Source organism: Vidua macroura, chromosome Z (assembly GCF_024509145.1).
Source record: "Vidua macroura isolate BioBank_ID:100142 chromosome Z, ASM2450914v1, whole genome shotgun sequence".
NCBI lineage: Eukaryota > Metazoa > Chordata > Aves > Passeriformes > Viduidae > Vidua > Vidua macroura.
Genome location: NC_071611.1, coordinates 22,587,799 through 22,605,235, shown reverse-complemented (window position 1 = coordinate 22,605,235; position 17,437 = coordinate 22,587,799). Strand labels below are relative to the sequence as shown.

General features: G+C 39.0%; 2 protein-coding genes across 3 annotated transcripts in view; one reads left to right on the top strand and one right to left on the bottom strand.

Annotated features, from left to right (window-relative positions):
- The window catches only part of ERMP1 (endoplasmic reticulum metallopeptidase 1), a 21,452-nt gene extending 11,312 nt beyond the window's left edge, over positions 1–10,140 (bottom strand). For both annotated transcript variants that reach the window (XR_008441115.1, XM_054002454.1), the window contains exons 1-7: positions 9,857–10,140; positions 8,953–9,254; positions 5,458–5,585; positions 5,026–5,131; positions 3,979–4,125; positions 2,225–2,317; positions 624–836 (exon numbers count right to left, since the gene is read on the bottom strand). Coding sequence is in view for 1 of the 2 variants with exons in the window: in XM_054002454.1 (XP_053858429.1) it covers positions 624–836; positions 2,225–2,317; positions 3,979–4,125; positions 5,026–5,131; positions 5,458–5,585; positions 8,953–9,254; positions 9,857–10,140 (1,273 nt within the window). In the remaining variant the exon portion in view is untranslated. The remainder of the gene's footprint in view (positions 1–623; positions 837–2,224; positions 2,318–3,978; positions 4,126–5,025; positions 5,132–5,457; positions 5,586–8,952; positions 9,255–9,856) is intronic.
- Positions 9,082–17,437, top strand: part of LOC128821424 (monocarboxylate transporter 13-like) — a 23,265-nt gene continuing 14,909 nt past the window's right edge. The window contains exon 1 of the mRNA XM_054002455.1: positions 9,082–9,127. The gene's annotated coding sequence lies outside the window, so the exon portion shown is untranslated. The remainder of the gene's footprint in view (positions 9,128–17,437) is intronic.

The following is a 17,437-nucleotide window of genomic DNA, read 5'->3' as shown; positions in this document are numbered from 1 at the left end:
AATGTTTTCTGGATTTTAGGAGGAGATGGGTGTAATTTCTTAAGCCTTATTTCTTTTAAACAGGCATGTTCCTACACATGCTAAGAAGGTCTAACCAGATTCAAGTTGGTTTACACTCTCTACTAAACTTTGCTGTAATTTTCCCCATTTTTTTACTTGCTTAGTCCTACCTACAGACAGGTGTTGAAGAAACATGGTTCTGACACCAAATCTGAATTAACAAAATAAAAAAAATTATACGGATACTTGGCAAATTGTTTTCAATTTCGAGATCTTTAAGATTAAATTTTAATCTTCATGAAATGATAAGAGGCAAAATCATGATTCATAAATGCTAGACATCTAGGCCTATCATGTTCTTTCTCCATCATTAATATTGAGATGAAAGATTTAAACACCAAGCAACTCCTATGGCATGCTGCACACCTAAAATTTATTTCTGAAGTTCAACTAACCAGATGCTGTAATGGCCTGAACGCTTTTTCACCTACACTTCTGCATTTAGTAATTGCTATTTGTTGAAGTGTAATGCAATTAAAAAAAAAAAAAAGCCAAAAAAACCCCAACAAAACACCCCACCCCCCCCCCAAAAAAAAACCAAACCAAAAATCACTTAGACTTACCTCTGGGTTTTGGCTGTAATACTTTTTTGCTTAAATAAAAAAAAGCAATTGCTGATGTGATATAGTTCATAATTGTGCCAACACGAGCAGGATAAGCCAGGACAAATAAACCAAGTATATCAAAGAACACAACATTTCCATGTCGATACTCAAAAGATTTAGCCAACTTTTCTGATGTAGCTAGGTATTTTAAGACAGCCAGAATATTGTCACCTATTAAAAGAGCAGATGCACAATATAATTATATCAAGTTCAATAAATTACCACAGCATTTTTAATATAACCATTCTGAAAAACTGTATAGAAATATCCTCAACGAAGGCATGAATACACAAATTATTATACTCAAATGGGTATTTGACAGTACACACAGAATAGTATTTTCGTGAGTTATTCTATCCAGCTATCAAAACAAGTATACTTGGGAAGTCTCATGCACTTAGACACCATCTCAGTGAAGACAACAGTCAGGCTGTCAGCCCATAAACTCTTCTTCACTTCTGATATTTAGCATTGGACTTGAAGGCTAACCCATAGAAGAGTTTATAATTTCCAACCTTCATCCTTTTCTCCTCACCACTAAGTGACCCCTCCAGGTTTTCACGACTATGAATTACCTGCCTTTCCTTCCCTACATAACTGTAAAGACAAGGCCACTATTTTACTCTGTAGCCTCCAAGCAACAATCACCTTTTCCTTTCACACAGTACAGCCAAACACAGGTAACCAAAACACAGGTAATCACTCTCAACTTTCATTTTGCTTTTACTAGACCATTAAAAGTGCTTACTAGCTGTAAAGTCTGTCTTTTTTTTTTTTTTTTTTTTTTTTAATCTGTGATATATTTAGTGGGACAAGTTCTACACATAACCATTATGACCACTAAAATCACCTTTCCAATAGGAATTTAAAAGTGTTATTTTCTGTCCTGCAACTAAATTGTTGCAAGGAAGTGTTTAAAACCTTTACTCATGCTGGTCATCTAAGCTGGCTTCTGTATAAACTTGGAGAGTGAATAGTCAAAATCCTGGAGGCATTTAGGATTATGCTAGCTTTTCCTGGGAAATTAAAGGCCTTCGTCATTTTCTTTACTACATTCTGCAAATAGCCTGCTATAAGCACAACCTGTTGTAGAAAATAAATCCTGTTTACTCAGTCTGTGCTACCACGTAAGTTTGACTGAGGTTCATATTAACATAAAAACCTCTGTTGGCAGATTAGTCTCTATGCCACCAACCTACTCAAAAGCTTCTGATGTGGAACATTAACCAATAATGGGACTTAGTGAGATAAAAGGAACACGGAATGCTGAACAATCAGGTATTACTCGAGAGACAGTAACTTTGATTTTCAAGCAACTGTGGAATCTAATTAACATCACTGGATGCTGATAAAGTTTATATTCTCAAGCTGACCAAATATATTTCCTTTTTATTTAAAAAGTGTGTATTCAGTTAATTCTCTGTTCTTGAGAACACAACCAACATATACTAAATGTGTAATTAAAATTATCAATTTATACTGCAGCAGTCTTACAGCAAAATGAAAAAGCAGCTACAATACTATTCTTTGGTAAATTACTGAATCCTTAAAATACCAACCTGCTCTCTGAATGGAATCTGTCAAAATTCTGTCTGATGTGTCATACTCTGTATGGTAAATGTAGCCATTTTCAATAAAAGCCAAATCTATTCCTACAGAAAGAAAAGCAGCATTTTTAAAATCTATGCAATCCTGAAATCCCAAAATAAGTATGTGAAAGCCTACCATATACTTCACAGAAAACACTGCTCTCTACTTTGTAATCTAGTCATTATCCTTAGAGATGAACAAAGTAGTCTTCTTTACAGAAGGAAAACTAACTGGACTTGCAGTGTCTTTAAAAGAGAACAGCTTTAAAACATTTTAAAGTATCTGTTGTTTTGCGTGTACCAATTCCTACGATATCTGTACCCAACTGGAGAAACACATGAAAACACCAGATCATCTCAGCTTCAGAAAAGATGTACAAGGTGCTTGCCAAATGCTTACTTGCAGCACTTCAATAAATGCTCATGCTGAAAAGAAATAAAAAGCAGCACTGCAAAACTACACAGCACCTTCTCAAAATACCAGGTGCCTTCTTTGTACTTCTAACATGTAAACTAATTTTTAAAAATTATTTACCAAAACCCAAAGGTTATTTGCTTCATGAGTTATACAGTCAGTGTTTCCCATTCACCTGTTCAGCTGCATATGCAAAAGCTGCTACCTGCAATTTGAATTCTCACAGTTTTTGGCAAATTAAGTCTCTATTCTGAGAAACGAACTGAAAGCTTATTAAGTTGTTAAACTTAATTTTTTTAAATTGGTTTATTAAAAAAGCCCCAGAGGTCAGTGAGAAATCTTTCACCATCCAGGTACGATTCTGAACAAAGAAGACATTATACAAAATCATTCATTTTCTATTTTCTACATTCATTTTTCTACTTCATTTTCAGACTAGAAGTGTACTTCAGAATAGTACAGAATATGCCAGAACAACTGCTTTGTACTAATAATCAATTCAAAAATATCGCTTTTCTTGAACAACCTGACAAACTGTCCTAGATAACAAGGACTTTACAGAAGTTTACAGTCTTTTGAACTGTGCTCACACTGAGTAAACATTTCACATTTCTTTCCCACTGTTCACAGAAAGGATAGCAACCTGTAAACAGATCAGCAAAACTAAAAAGTTTCTGTGCTGTCCTTGATTATGGAAAAAAACAAACAAAACCTGCCAAAACCCCCCAAAAACCAACAACCAAATCTCCCAAAGAAAACATCACCACCATTGCCACAACAACCAAATAAAAAAAAAACAAAAAACAAACAAAACCAAAAAACAAAACAAAACAAAAAAAAAACAAAACAAAAACAAACCCAGTAACAATAAAAAACCCCAACCAAACAAAACCCAAGTGTAATGAAAATGCATTAATGACTATGTTACTATCTCTAAAGAAGATGATTTTGGTTTTCCATTAGATACAGACATTTCATTCCTGCAATCAGGTTATTAATATCATGTATCAAAATGTTTCAAAATAGAATAGTTAATAGAGTACTGCTAATTCCTGGAGTATTTTCCTGGTTTTCAAGAAATTTTTCTACCATGAAGCTTCTTTCTGGAAAACACCAGTCATCTAAAAACATCCTTATCAAACTATATGACAAACTCAATCTAAGAACTCTTTCCTTAGGAAGGGAACAAGGAAATTCCCTCTCAGTGTGACAGACAGATCAAATCTGAGGATGTTCACATACTCAACCACAGAACAGTGTCCTTGTTATAAAAATGAAATGTGTATTGACATGCCTTTTGATAACATACCTGGAACGTTGCCAAAATCCCTGTAGATACGGAAGTCCGTATCTGCTGGGATAATGCCACTTTGAAAAATTTCCTGTGCCACCACAGAGGCAAAGGGATGTTTGGCTGCAACTACGTATGCTTGTACCAACCAAGGGTTCTCAGGTCCTAACAAAAGATCAGAAAAAAGAAAGAGCAGAAAATTCACAGCAAATATTTTTTGAACTTCAGTTAGGATATGTATTCTCATGGTAACAAATAACACAAAGTAACTTACTGAAGATTTAACACTCTTGCCCTGCAGAGCATATAGTAAGTACAATTGTGTTGGATGAATTACTCACACTTGAAAGAAAGAATTAGCATTGCCTGAGGGGAAAAAACTAAGCCACTGTTGCCTCCTGTGTTCAGTGGCAGAGCAGATAACCCATGTCCCATTAGCATTAATGAAGAAGTCACAACCTTTAGCCAAACTTCCAATCCATCATGTATGTATCACACATCAATCACACATACAATCTGCTGTTTAGAAAAAAGTCTGTCCCCCTAAAGCATTCAGTGCAGGTAAACAGCTAAGCAGCTTCATCAGTACAAGAAAGTCTGCAGTCCAGCTAGGATGGGGCACAGGTCTAACTGTAGCCTACAAAACACAGAAGTTTTGCTGCTTCCTGAACATGAGATGGAGTTCTAATGCCAACATCTCCCTGCCAAGATTTTACAAGAACTGCTGTGAAAAACAAATAGAACATGTGAAAGTATGAGTATCAAGGTATGTGTACTATCCAAACACTTTTCTCCTTTTTATCTTGAAGTAAAAGGGAAACACAACTTCTATTACTCTACTCTGCACAGGCTTCCCACCTATGAAGCAACTTCTGTGGTAGTAATTTAGCCTGTAACTATCTAAAGACTGAGAACAATTTAATTGCTGCACAGGACTGACTGGGAAAACGGCACAGAGGTTCTCTTGTCTTTTGCTTATGAATAATTTTCAATATTCCTTCAAGTCTGCATAATTTATTATCAAATTATCCTAGTGCAGAAACTGGACACAATGCAAGTTCATACCTGTTTGAAAAACAAGTTCTTTTCCTCCTACACCTGCTGCCTCCAGGTTAATAAAAGCTCTGATTGATTTGGCCCACTCATGTTGTGTAATGAAGCCATGACTAGCCTTGATGGGAAAACAAAAAATATAGGTCAAACATCTACCAGACAAGCCTAAATGTTATTTTCCATCATTCAAGACTGCACATAACTCAAGGCACAAGGCAGAAAACATAAAGAGATGCAGAAAATGCAAGTATTCAATTTAAACTAATAGAGACAATATCCTTAATCCATCTGCATGCTTCCCTTTGAAATTATACACATTCTCCTCAGAAAAGACAGGTAATAAATTAATATTTTAAGAGATTAAACACAAATTATATCTTTCATTTGTTAAGAATTTTAATATACTGCTTTGATGTATAATTTCTAATTCTGACACATTCTCACCTGCAAAATATTTTCTTCTGCACCATTAAATAAGAATATGACAGCATGCTGCAGGGACTCTGATGATTTTGAAAGTGTATTAAGTATTTCCAGCATCACTGCACAGCTAACAGCATCATCACTGGCACCTTAAAATAATCAGCAAAATAATAGGGCTTACAACAAACACACAGATTTGCAATAAAGACAAGAGAGGAAAAACGGTTTATGCTATTTCAGTTTTAATATAACTGCAGTACAATTGGTTAAGGTTTAGTGTATTTTCTGGTACTGCTTGTACCTTCTGTCTATACTAGTTGAAAGCAACAGCTGAAAGAAAAATTATGTTCAGAAGTTGGGCAAGTGAATGAGAAGAGATCAGATCCAACACTACTGTTCAAGAGAAGCAGACTAACCAGGTTACTAGGAAAGCAATACGATAATTATATAACTTCCTAAATACAACATGAACAAATAAGGATGTAATTTTCATTGTCAACACCCTCAAATTTTAAGAAATAAACACTCCCACACAAGTCACCCTGAAGTGCTCTGCATTGTTACGCTGCATTCAACCAGGAGGACAAAACCTCAAAGTAACATAAAGCTAAGACTGCAAAATAAAGCTAAGGAAATACCAGAATTCACACCTTTAAAAGCCTCCACAAGGTATACATTATAATAAAAGATTTTCATGATCAGATGCTTTTCAGCACCCTTCTTTGCAGAAACCCCTTTCACTCTAATCCCTGTTGTCTTTGAGTTTCTCATCCAACACTAATATGTCACACCTCCCACGCCCCACTGGTTTTTCATCTTGATTAAGCAACCATCTTTTAGTCAAGGACTCCCACTTTCCTCACTTCAGTGCAAGCTGTAGCACCTCCCTGTCCCACTCTAATAAATAAGATTTAGAAGAAAACAGAAATTTAAACGTCATTCCTGTGGGCCTGGGTTGCACGCATGCTACTGACATGCACTAAGATGCCAACAACGGTGTGTTCAGGTGTCAGCATGCTATTTAGGTACACTTGTTAGCTGCTCAAAATGTTCAATTTACACATAGAAGAAAAAAAAAAGAGCAGCTTTTCCAAAGCCTGTCACCAGGCAAAACTTAAGAAGTATCTGCTACGAAAAGGATATATTCCTAATATAAACATAAATATTAGTCTAGGTTTTAGCTTTAGTGTATTGCATAGAATAAATAAATCTGAAATCTTTCCAATACACCATTCTCTACCTTATTTCTCAAAAATTATGGCCTTGTTCTGAGAAAAGCTTTCCATAGATTGCCACCCAAATACATGATTTAAAGCCCCGATTGTCACAGGTTTTCACTAATTTCACAGAATATCACAGAACATTCTGAGCTGAAAGAGAGTTTAAGTGCTATCCCAGTTTATCAGGAGTCTGCTCTTAGCCACACGGAGTTATTTTATTTAAAATGCTGTATTGAAAACTCAGCAGACGCATATAGTTTACAGTGAGGTTAGTCATTTGTCTGCCTTGCTGTGAGGCTAAGAAAAAAAAAAGTTATTGGCTTCAAGAGGCATACAGATTTACATCTGATAAAAGCAGCCATGCTGCCATAGACTATTACACAAACTTGCAGAGAAACTATACTCCAATACCTCATACACAACAAAACTGACAGGAGGTTGTAACAGATTTTACGACAGATATTGGTAAACTAAAAAAACCACATTATGTCTGCAATGATAATTTCAAGGATGTTTTTGCTGTCGAGTTTATTAGAAAAGAATCGAACAGGCCATATAAACTGAAGAGCAGTAGAATCAGAGCAAAAGATATATTTTACAACTTCACAGTTTATGTTTTTTCCTTCACAGGGAACACAAGCTTTCTAAAATAAATTATTTACTGAGATTTGCTTCACACATTTTGTGTATATAAGCACCACAAGCAGATTGTATTTTATTATCTGATTTTCAAATGTATTACTCACTGATCTTTAAGTCATGCTGGTTCTGGTTAAAAGCCCACCTTTCTGGTAGTGAAAAAAAGGGCTGTAAGCAAATAGCTAAGAGAAATATTGGAGAAAACAAAAGACTCTTGCTTAGGTAATGTGCAAGTGGCATACTAAGAAAACAAAAGGCAGAGCAGCTCCTTGCTGCTATAAAGGGCTAGGCTGCTTTGTGATTAAGAACAAGCACACAGAATGACTTCTAGCTCCTCTGCAGTTTTCTGTAAAATCCTATTAAATCCACCGTTGTGTTTTTGGCACTTCTGTGCAAGGTTGGCGAAATATTTTAGTGTCTGAGTAACTGTAAAGAAAATAACTGATGTTTTATAATCCACAGAAATCGACACACAATTTACATAGGACATCAATTTGAAAACAATTTTTAATTATCATAGTACTACGTTTGTGAAATACTCCGAGTCCAGGTAGACATACATAAGACTATACACTCAGTAATTAGCATCTCTGCAGTTCCTCAGTCACAGAGCATGTATAATAATCATGCATTTATTAAGCTTAATTTAGAAGCTCACATTGTACAAATATGATTAAGGAGAAAGAGAAGTTCTATATACTATTTATGGACAGAAAAAAAGGCAGAAGGAGTCCAGCAAAAGCTTTGTTTCTCTAGCTAACACTCAACTGTTTCCTTAATAATGAAGACCAGTCACGTGTGCGACAGAACAGAAGGCTCACCACCAAAAAAATAAAATATTACGTGGGATGTAAATGAAGAGACTCCAGCAAAAGCTGCACCGTTGGTGAGTGCCATCTGTGGGTGTTTTTCAACTGTAATAACAGGCACACACCTGTGGCTGAGTGTTACAACAAATTTTGTGTTTTAGGTTCATACCTTCCCAGCTTTGTTAAACCCATAAATTTACAAAGCAGCTTATACCCTTGCTGCAGTAACAATTTAACAGGATTAGATTTTAAAAATATAGAGAAACAAAAATAAGAGAGTACGCAACAGTGACAGTCAAACTACAATTAAAATATATACATGCTATCAAGGTAACAGTACTCCAGCCTTTGATCACTACAGTCTTTTGAGACAGAAGCTTTGAATGTGGAAAGAAAAAACACTTGGCATATCTTAAGCATATCAGACTGAACATCTGAGACACCAGCAAAAAGTGGGGAAAACACGCTCATTACTGGGGGTGGGCATAGTCTCTCGCACAAAGCATCCTGTGAAAGGAAAACCAGGATTAAATAAGTACAATAGTATGAAAAGACCTCGACAATGGGTGGAAACAGCACATGAATGATATGCATAAGCAGTAAATTATAAGGGCAGATATAATCAAACTTCCCAGAAATCTTAATAAGCATCTATACCAGAAAGTCAGAGTGAAATCCTGAGTTTAACAGGATCAACCTGTCACTCCAAACAATGAATTTCACTGAGACCAAGCTGACTAGCTGACAAGTGCATTATTCCCATATGGCTATTTGTTAGGAGAAATCCATGAGCCAAGCTCTGCGGCTCATGTCACACACAGAAATGTGGAACAAACACATGGACCTACCTGGGGTATTTGGTACGGAATCAAAATGACAATTGGATAACACTGCATGCTCGGCTCCATTGTGAGGTTCCAGCTTCACTACCACATTGGTTATGTTTGCATAGTAACTAGTAAAGCCTCCTAGAAAGTCAATGCTGAAGGAGCCCGTGGGCCTCTGTATGTCTACAGATATCTTGTGAGCATCCGTGCTTTCTCTTTCTATTTCCCTGATTTGTTCTAAGAGGTAGTTAACTGCAAGAACTTCATTTTCTGGACTTCCAACTGTTCTGGGCCCAATTGCTGTAATGTTGTCAAGATATCCCCTGTAAGACATAAATTTAAACTTAAGCATCAACACATTCAATATTTAGTATGTAACCTACCTATAATTGTAATATTTCTGTAGATGGTTCTATTTCAAAACTCAAGCAGAAGAGCTTATCTTTTAAAGCCAGTTAGATGGTAACTTGTAATGGGCATACAAGCCTGATCAGGCTGTATTCTTATTTTTAACTATTTACTGTGATATTAAGCCATGGTATTGGTTTTCTGATCTGAACATATCAATTTAAAAAGAAACAGAAGGGTGAATGGAGAAGCTAAAGATTTTACCTTTAGGAAGGTTCTGTATATGCGTATGTCATTTTCTGAATGTTTGAAAAAGCATACTTTTATCAAGACATACACCTGACGCCAACACTCTAAAACTGAAATTACAGGGATAGTTTTAGTCTTCCCGACGTCTCGGTGACACAACAACTGAAAACTTGTAAAGAAGCTTTTCCAGACACTGAACACCACACGAGACTACTAGAACTAAACTATGGGGGAGGCGCTGTTCCATCAGCTCCGAGCTCTTGCCAGGGCACAGCGCGACACGACCCCTCTGCCTCGGACCGCCACCCACCCGCCGGCCCCGCCGTACCTGGCGCGGGAGGCGCTGAAGTCGCGGGGCCCGGCGGGGGCGGGCGGGCGGCTCAGCAGCTGCCGGTGCGACACCTGTGCCAGCGCCCGCAGCCCCAGCAGGTACAGCAGCACCAGCGGCGCCCCCCGCGCCTCGGGCAGCGGCAGCAGCAGCAGCCGCCGCCCGCCCCGCTTCTTCCCGCCCGCGCCGGGGTCGCCGTCCTCCCGCGGCGGCGGCCGGCGGCGGTCGCGCTGTGCGGCGGTGGCGCGGAGCCGCCACCCGCCCGTGTCGCCGCCGCGCTCCATGGCCGCGCCGTCCGCCCGTCCGCCGCGCAGCCGCCGTACGGACACGGGCGAGGGTCAGAGCGCGGCCCGGCCCCGCCCGCCGTTCACGTGATCCGGCACGGGGCCTGGCGGTGGCGGCGGCGGCGCCGGGGCTCTCGAACGGGCGGCAGCAAGTCACCTGGTCCAACCTCCCTACCCAAGTAGGGTCATCCCAGAGCACATGGCACAGGATTTCTCCGTCTTTAAAACAATCTTTAAAATTCCTCCATCTTTAAAATTTCTGTTCTTGAATATTCCCCATGAGGGAAACTCCACAGCTTCTCTGGGCAATCTGTTCCAGTGCTCAGTCACCTGCACTGTAAAGAGGTTCCTCATGTTCAGGTGGAACTTCCTGTGCATAATTTTCTGCCCGTTGTCCTCTTGTCTTCTGTCCTCTTACCCTATTGTTCAGAGCCACTGAGAAGAGCATCCTTTTGGCACCCTCCCTTCAGAGACTTACAGATACTGATAAGGCTGCCTCACATTCATATTTTCTTGAGGCTGAACAAGCCCAGCTCTCTCAGCCTTTCCTCATAAAGGACATGCTCCAATTCTTTTGTTACTTTTGTGGCTCTCAGTTGGACCTGCTCCAGGAGCTCCATATCTCTCTTGTCCTCATGAGCCCATAACTGGGCACAGCCAGTGCAGCTGGGCCTGCATTTGGCTACACGCTGAGGCTGGGAAGCTGTCAGCAATGGTTGGTTGCCCATGGAAAGTGGTGGCCTGGCAGTGGTGAAGCCCTGGCCCCTCTGTCCAGCCACAGCTCCAGGGTGAGTGTCCGCCTGACCCTGCACCTGACCAAAGACTGCCTTGTGCACTACGCTGCATCACCTCGCTCGCAAAGGTTTGCAAGGCTTTCCCTGGTTTCCTGCTTCTTTTAGTTGTTTTGTTTGGTTGGTTGGTTTTGTTTTTGTTAAAACAGAAAGGAAAGTTCACAGAAGTAAGAGTAGTGCCACATAGGGGAGCAGCAAAGTGCCACAACCCTAACCCTAACTCTAACCCTAGCCCTAAAAAACATGAAGTAACAGCACTAGTGGTTCTTGCAGGGTTTCCCCCTCCACTGCATTACATCTTCAGAATTTCAAAGCTGTAGTAGTGCCCAGACTGGAGCTCAGGTAGGCTGGGTGCAGAGCAATTGTGCCAGGAGATACTAGTGAATAGTGGCTTCCAGTGAACTCATGCCAAGGAGAGCACCCATGAGGATGGGGCCTGAGCAATGACAAAATACCATCACTCATACAGCACTCCACACAGTTCTTCTTGGGGGAGAACACTTCTGCCTGCTCTCACACAGTCTTTGAATGATGGCACAGACCTGTTTGTGGTCATTTTCCCTATGTTTATCATACTGCTTTCCAGTGCTCTTCATCATTTTTGAAGATATCCTAAAAGATACTTATTTTTTGCTATGTGATGCAATCTGGAAACAAAATATGTAATGATCTAGAGAAATGGCAGTTTCAGTAAATCCAGTGGTGCAGATAAACACAGAACACTGCTGCTTTCTACCCTGCCCTTGCTGGCAAATGAAAACTAATAGGATTTGTAATACTCTTTGGAATTACAAAGTCTGAAAAAAATGGTGGACTGAAAGGTGATTGTTGCAGCATGCGCTGAGTGTGGCATGCTGGGTGGTGGCGGGCCAGGGGAGCAACTGTCCCCCTGCGAGTTCTGCAATCCCATTTATTGGCAGGTTCAGCACAGGGACAGATGAAGACAACACAGGTCTTGGAGTACCAGACTGTATTTATCAGATGGACAAGATGGAGCCCCAAGACTCGGGGGGGGGGGGGGGGGGGGGGTGTGAACAAAAATTTTATACAGTAACTTAGGAGGTGTGGTCTAGGAAAGTGAACCAATGAGGATGTGGTAAGGGAGGAGTCTAAGGTGGGACAAATAGTTTACAAACCTATCAGGGAAAACAGGGGAGGGGAATAACACAAAGTAACAAACAGGGTGTCGAGTATAACAAAATAGACAGGGAACACTCTGGAAGAAGGGGTAGGGATAGGGAGGATTGACAAGGAACCTTCTGGAGAAAGGGGTAGGGAAGGCGAGGACTGACAACTTGGAATGGAGGGGGTTAGGGAAGACCTTGGGAAGATTGGCAGCTCGGGAGAGGAGGGGATTAAGGAGTAGAACAAGGGCCAGACATGAATTTAAACAAAACACACTACAACAGGTGATGACTACGCTCTCTGCACACCCCAGGTTCCTTAGGAAATTTCCATAATCAGGCTTAGCGAGTTTCCTGATTTGCTTCACTGCATCCTCAGTACAGACAAGATTACTGATGACAATTTATGATTTTCAACACCTGATTAAGCTACGACCCAGTAACATAGTTCTAGGCAGAGAGGCTTGATTTATTCTGTTCAGTTTTACTTCCTTTCTGCTTTTCTCTCACTTACCTATGTTATCTCTTTCTTCACAAGCAGACAAACATATCTACAGGTTAGTTTCTCAAAAGTAGATGTTACATTAGAAACTATTACGAAAAATTCCAATATATTTTTTTCTTAAAAATACCAGTGCAGAATTAGTCCAGTAAAAGGCCTGCAACACAAATAACAAAATGAAACAAAAAAATCAAATGTGACCCCCCCCCAATATTTCCTTGAATGGAAACTGCCCTTTGACAACGTCATATTAATAACCTGTATGATGTTAAGGTAGTATTATTAATATACTTAAGAAAATATGGTTTTAAAGAAAGATGGGCCTGCTATTGAGTGTAGGTCTCTATTTCTCCTTTGAAATTCTTGTGTCGGGCTTGAAATTATATAAAGAAGACAATCAAGGAATCAAATACAGGCTTTCATATCTTATTTTGATTTAATGGATAATATCATCAATGTTCAAAAACTGGGGGGCCACCACTCCCGAAAGACTCACCTAAGCAGCTTTATGCAGGGCCAGTAGCTCTCCAGCAACGTATTTTAATTCGTATCAATTTTACTATGCCTACATTTTTGATCTGAAGTGTACAGTTTGAGAAGTAGGAGCTACACATCATTTGTTGATGTGTAGCTCTTTCTTTTGGCTCTAGGTGTACATGAGGATTGGAATTGTAGAAAAATGTTATTGTTTTCCTAATTATTTTCCTTTTATTTTTTGGGCAATATTTGAACATTAAACCACCCCCTTTTAAGAAAAAGTCTTGACCATACTAATTTTGGTGACAGACATATTCTTATAGATCAAAACAATTTAAAAAATTCTGTCAATTCAAAATTCAGAAGTAATTTTCTGCTTTAGATCAGAAAGACTTTGTATGTTTGAAAGACCAACAGCCCTTTTATCTTCTGTTCTGAGTATAGTATTTGGGAGGGCAATGTGCGGTTTGAATTAGGCTGGAATTATAGTGCTTACGTGTTTTGACATGACTGCAATATCTAGGTCAAATATGTCAACAAACACAGTGCCCTTTATTGCTCTGTTAGTCTGGAATGACCAATTTAAGATAATTGGATGTGATTTCCAATCAAATTATTCAGCATAAATTCAGTTTGATTTTATGTCAAGAAGGCAGGTGTTTAACCTAGTATCTTGCAACCCAAGCTGGTTCATTTTGTCAGCTCACAAAAGAGGAAAATCCCATGTTCAGTAATCCCATGAGCATTAATTATACTTGTAAACCTTGTTTTAAGCAGAAAAAGTAAAAAGATAATTCCTTATCGATAAGGATTATGGGTTGGATTTGTTTTCTAGTAGTAGCAAAAGTAAGTTAAGTCATAGCAGGTTAGCATTCTTGCTTAACAGAAAAGTACATATATGAATGTTTTATACACTAAGACCACCATCAGCTACTTCGGGCAAGAGAACTAGAACACTGTCTTCAGAAGAACATTCAGTTTTGACTAAAAATAAATAGTGATGAAATAATAGCTAAGTTGTTCCCATTGTCACTTTTCTTATTAAAATATGACTTACCAGTGGTATTAATTTCTTAGCTTTCATTTTCTATCCATTGAATCTTCTTATATCATTGACCAATAAATTGAAAATCCCTTTGTTACAAGATGTCTAGTCTAGTGTAGGTGTTAATACATCTTACAATCATCTTCAAGCTTAAGTTTTATAAACTGGTGATTTTCCAGCCCTTTCATCTTCCTGCTAACCATTCTGATGATTTCAAATTTTCTAGTAACTTACCTGCATTGCTAAACCAAAAGAAGTAGCATTGCAGCACCTACACCAGTGACACATACAAAGGTAAGATCATTGTTACTCTGCAGGGAGGCAGAGATGTTTATTTGCTTCAACATAAACTTGTTGCCACAGCTTTGAAGTGACAGTTCTGTCCAGCTGTCTTGGGAATCTGGTTCTGTCACTGCAGCATATTGCAGCCATTCACTTAGTGTCCCACAGCTTCTCTGACAGACCAGCTTTCAGTGAAATTTGGACTCGGCAGGAAACTCTGTGAGGAAGAAGAATCAGATTTTACATTCTGAGTTTCCAGGGCCTGTTATGTCAGCCTTTCCTTAGTGACACATGCAGGCTTGGAAAAATCTTTCTTCCCTGCACAGAAGGTGGTGTTGGATCACTGAGCCTTGCTGCTGCAATGGAGCTAGATCTTTACTCCTCCCTTAGGCACAGATCTTTCATCTCTTCAACCATATAGCCAGCAGTTACCTCACTCCTGTAACCACAGTGTTGTAACAAGAAGCTCATATTAAATTAATTTTCTGCCCTGTCTTCTAGGTAGGTTTTTTGGGCACTATTACCAACAGTCCAGTTGCTGTCTCTTAATTGTGGCCTGCTTCTTATTCTGTGTACTGCAAATGTTTGCCTTGCAAATTTTGTAAGCATTCAGTTTTGCTCTGAGTCAACACACATTCTTCTTCATTATCTATTGCCATCCTAGTCTTAAAAATGAAACTAGGAAGAATATTTTCAAGAGAATTGAAAGTGCAAGAATCCATCCTTCTGGAAATACAGGACAGCCTTGTGTAGCCTTGTATTCAGTTCAATACAAGCTGCTGTTCATTCTGAAAACTCTCCTATACAGGCACACTTCATGCTGTCAAGGAAACTGGCACTTCTTCTTCTTGGACTTTATTTCCTCACTTTATCATAACTCCACAATACAGCACCTTGCCATGGATTGCACAGTGTGTCACAGGCTAGTTTAAGAAAATAGCACAGGAAGTCTAATGCCTTAATGTCTGTCCTCTCAGCTTCCCAGACATCAACTAGAGGACATTTAGGGCTAATTTAGCCAAACACATCCATCTCTCCCCTAAGGTACAAAGACAGAAAATGCCTTATTGACTCCAGACATACACAAGAATTGGGCATTTTCACCTTCATGCTATAATTAAAGCAGAATGATTAAATCCTGGTCACTCTTTTCAAAACAGGAAGTAGAAGAAGCCACACACAGATGCTAGATTGATAAGGCATAGAGAGACTCCTGTTTGCATCAGCACTGTACTTAAACATTTTGTTTTGGTAAGCTTAAGCAGTGCATTTCCCTCTTCCCTGTTTAGCAGTACTCATTTCCTGTGCCCCCTCTTCTTCTTATCCTATAATTTTGTAATGGAAGCTATAATGACAACCAAGAATTACACAGAGAAAAGGAACTGATTATTGCTTGATGAAAAACAAAATAAACAACCTTTGTTCAGATAAATATACCCTCCACTTGCAGCCAAATCAGGCTCTATGTCACCATCTTCCCTGTAGATAACTCTGCTCTCCATTCCATGCAGGCTGAGCATTCCCTTTGTTATAAAGGGAGGCCAGGGATTGATGTTTCCCTGGGGAAGGGAGCAATTAGCACACCTGACTGTAATTTCAGGACAGAAGGCTTTTTCTTCATTTGCTCCCAGCCTGTAAAGCTTCAGTCAATCTTAAACTAATAAGAATTCGTTAAACTGGTAATCGGATAACCAGAATCCAGTCCAAAACCAAGCCACTTATATTTCTTTTATTTGTTAAATAGCTCACTTTTTACAGTCTGACAGTTTCTGACAAACCCTAATCACTCACTTGCTTATTTGCTACCTCTTTCTGCTCTTCAGCCTCTCTGATATCTGCCAGCTATCACTGCCAGCTATTCTGTCTCCACAAAACACACCTCCTTGGTCATCCTAATTTTATGCAACTGAATCACCACCCTGGTTCTTCTTCTCTAATCATATCAAGATTAAATTCTTTTTTTTCCTTCAAAACCTTAAGTACCTCTGCACTCATCCACATATGTTACCCAGATTCATTTATCATCCCATGTCAGCTATTTTGGCAGTGATGTCAGCCTGTTTATTTCTTACATAACAATTTTCCAGTCTTTTCATATGCTATCTGTCCTGCACACAGTCCTCAGACTACTTATGTTCAGGCTATCTCTATTACATTAGTAATCACTTAATACCACAAATCAAACACAGTCATTTTGATTCAGTCATTTCAATCAATATTCTCTTAGCTGATGGATCATATGACCTGGTAGTGTTTTATCTTGGCTTACTATCTGTTTATTAATGCTGTCAGAAGGCTTTGGTCAGGGGAAAAAAAAAGAGGATGTATGTGATAAGAGCAGGTAATTCCAAGCAGAGGGACAAGCATGATGACCATGAAAGACTGATGAATGCAAGAGGCATGGTTTCTGCCTTTCCATCAGAGCACAGCTGACTACAAGGAGACTTTGCCAGGATCTGTGTGTATTTATGCCAGGCTGGCTTTCTACATTTGTGCAGTTTATTTAAATAAGAACTTCATTTCAGAGACTTGTTTCCTACATTTTATATATACTGCAATAATAACAATAAAGAGGCAATAGATGGATATGTTGTGTCTTCTTCAAAGACAGCCCTGTTCCCATTGAGAAATCAATGAAGAAATTCTCTGGTGGTGAAAGAAGTGAAGTAATTTTGAAATCAGTGGAGCTGAAATTATTTACAGCAGCAGAGAAGACAATCACTTCTTTCAGTTTTGAGAATTTAGAGAAAGAGGCATTTTAGAAATATGTATATATCAAGCCTGTTTCAACCATTGCTGATTTCATTCTATGACCCTAGTAATAAAAGCCAAGACACTAACTCCTGAATGGTTAAATATTTCTTTATGACTTGACTGGACAGAATTTAAGCATAATCTCTTCATAATCATGAATCACTGTTATTGAAATACAAATGTTCCAGGGAGATTCTCATTTCAGTCTTCACCAAATATTTCATGGAGCAGTCTACCTGTGAAAGCATTTTGTGCTTACTCAAACACTTAAAGTGGAACCTAACCCTTGGAATTAGTGAAAGCGGAACTGACAAACTAGATC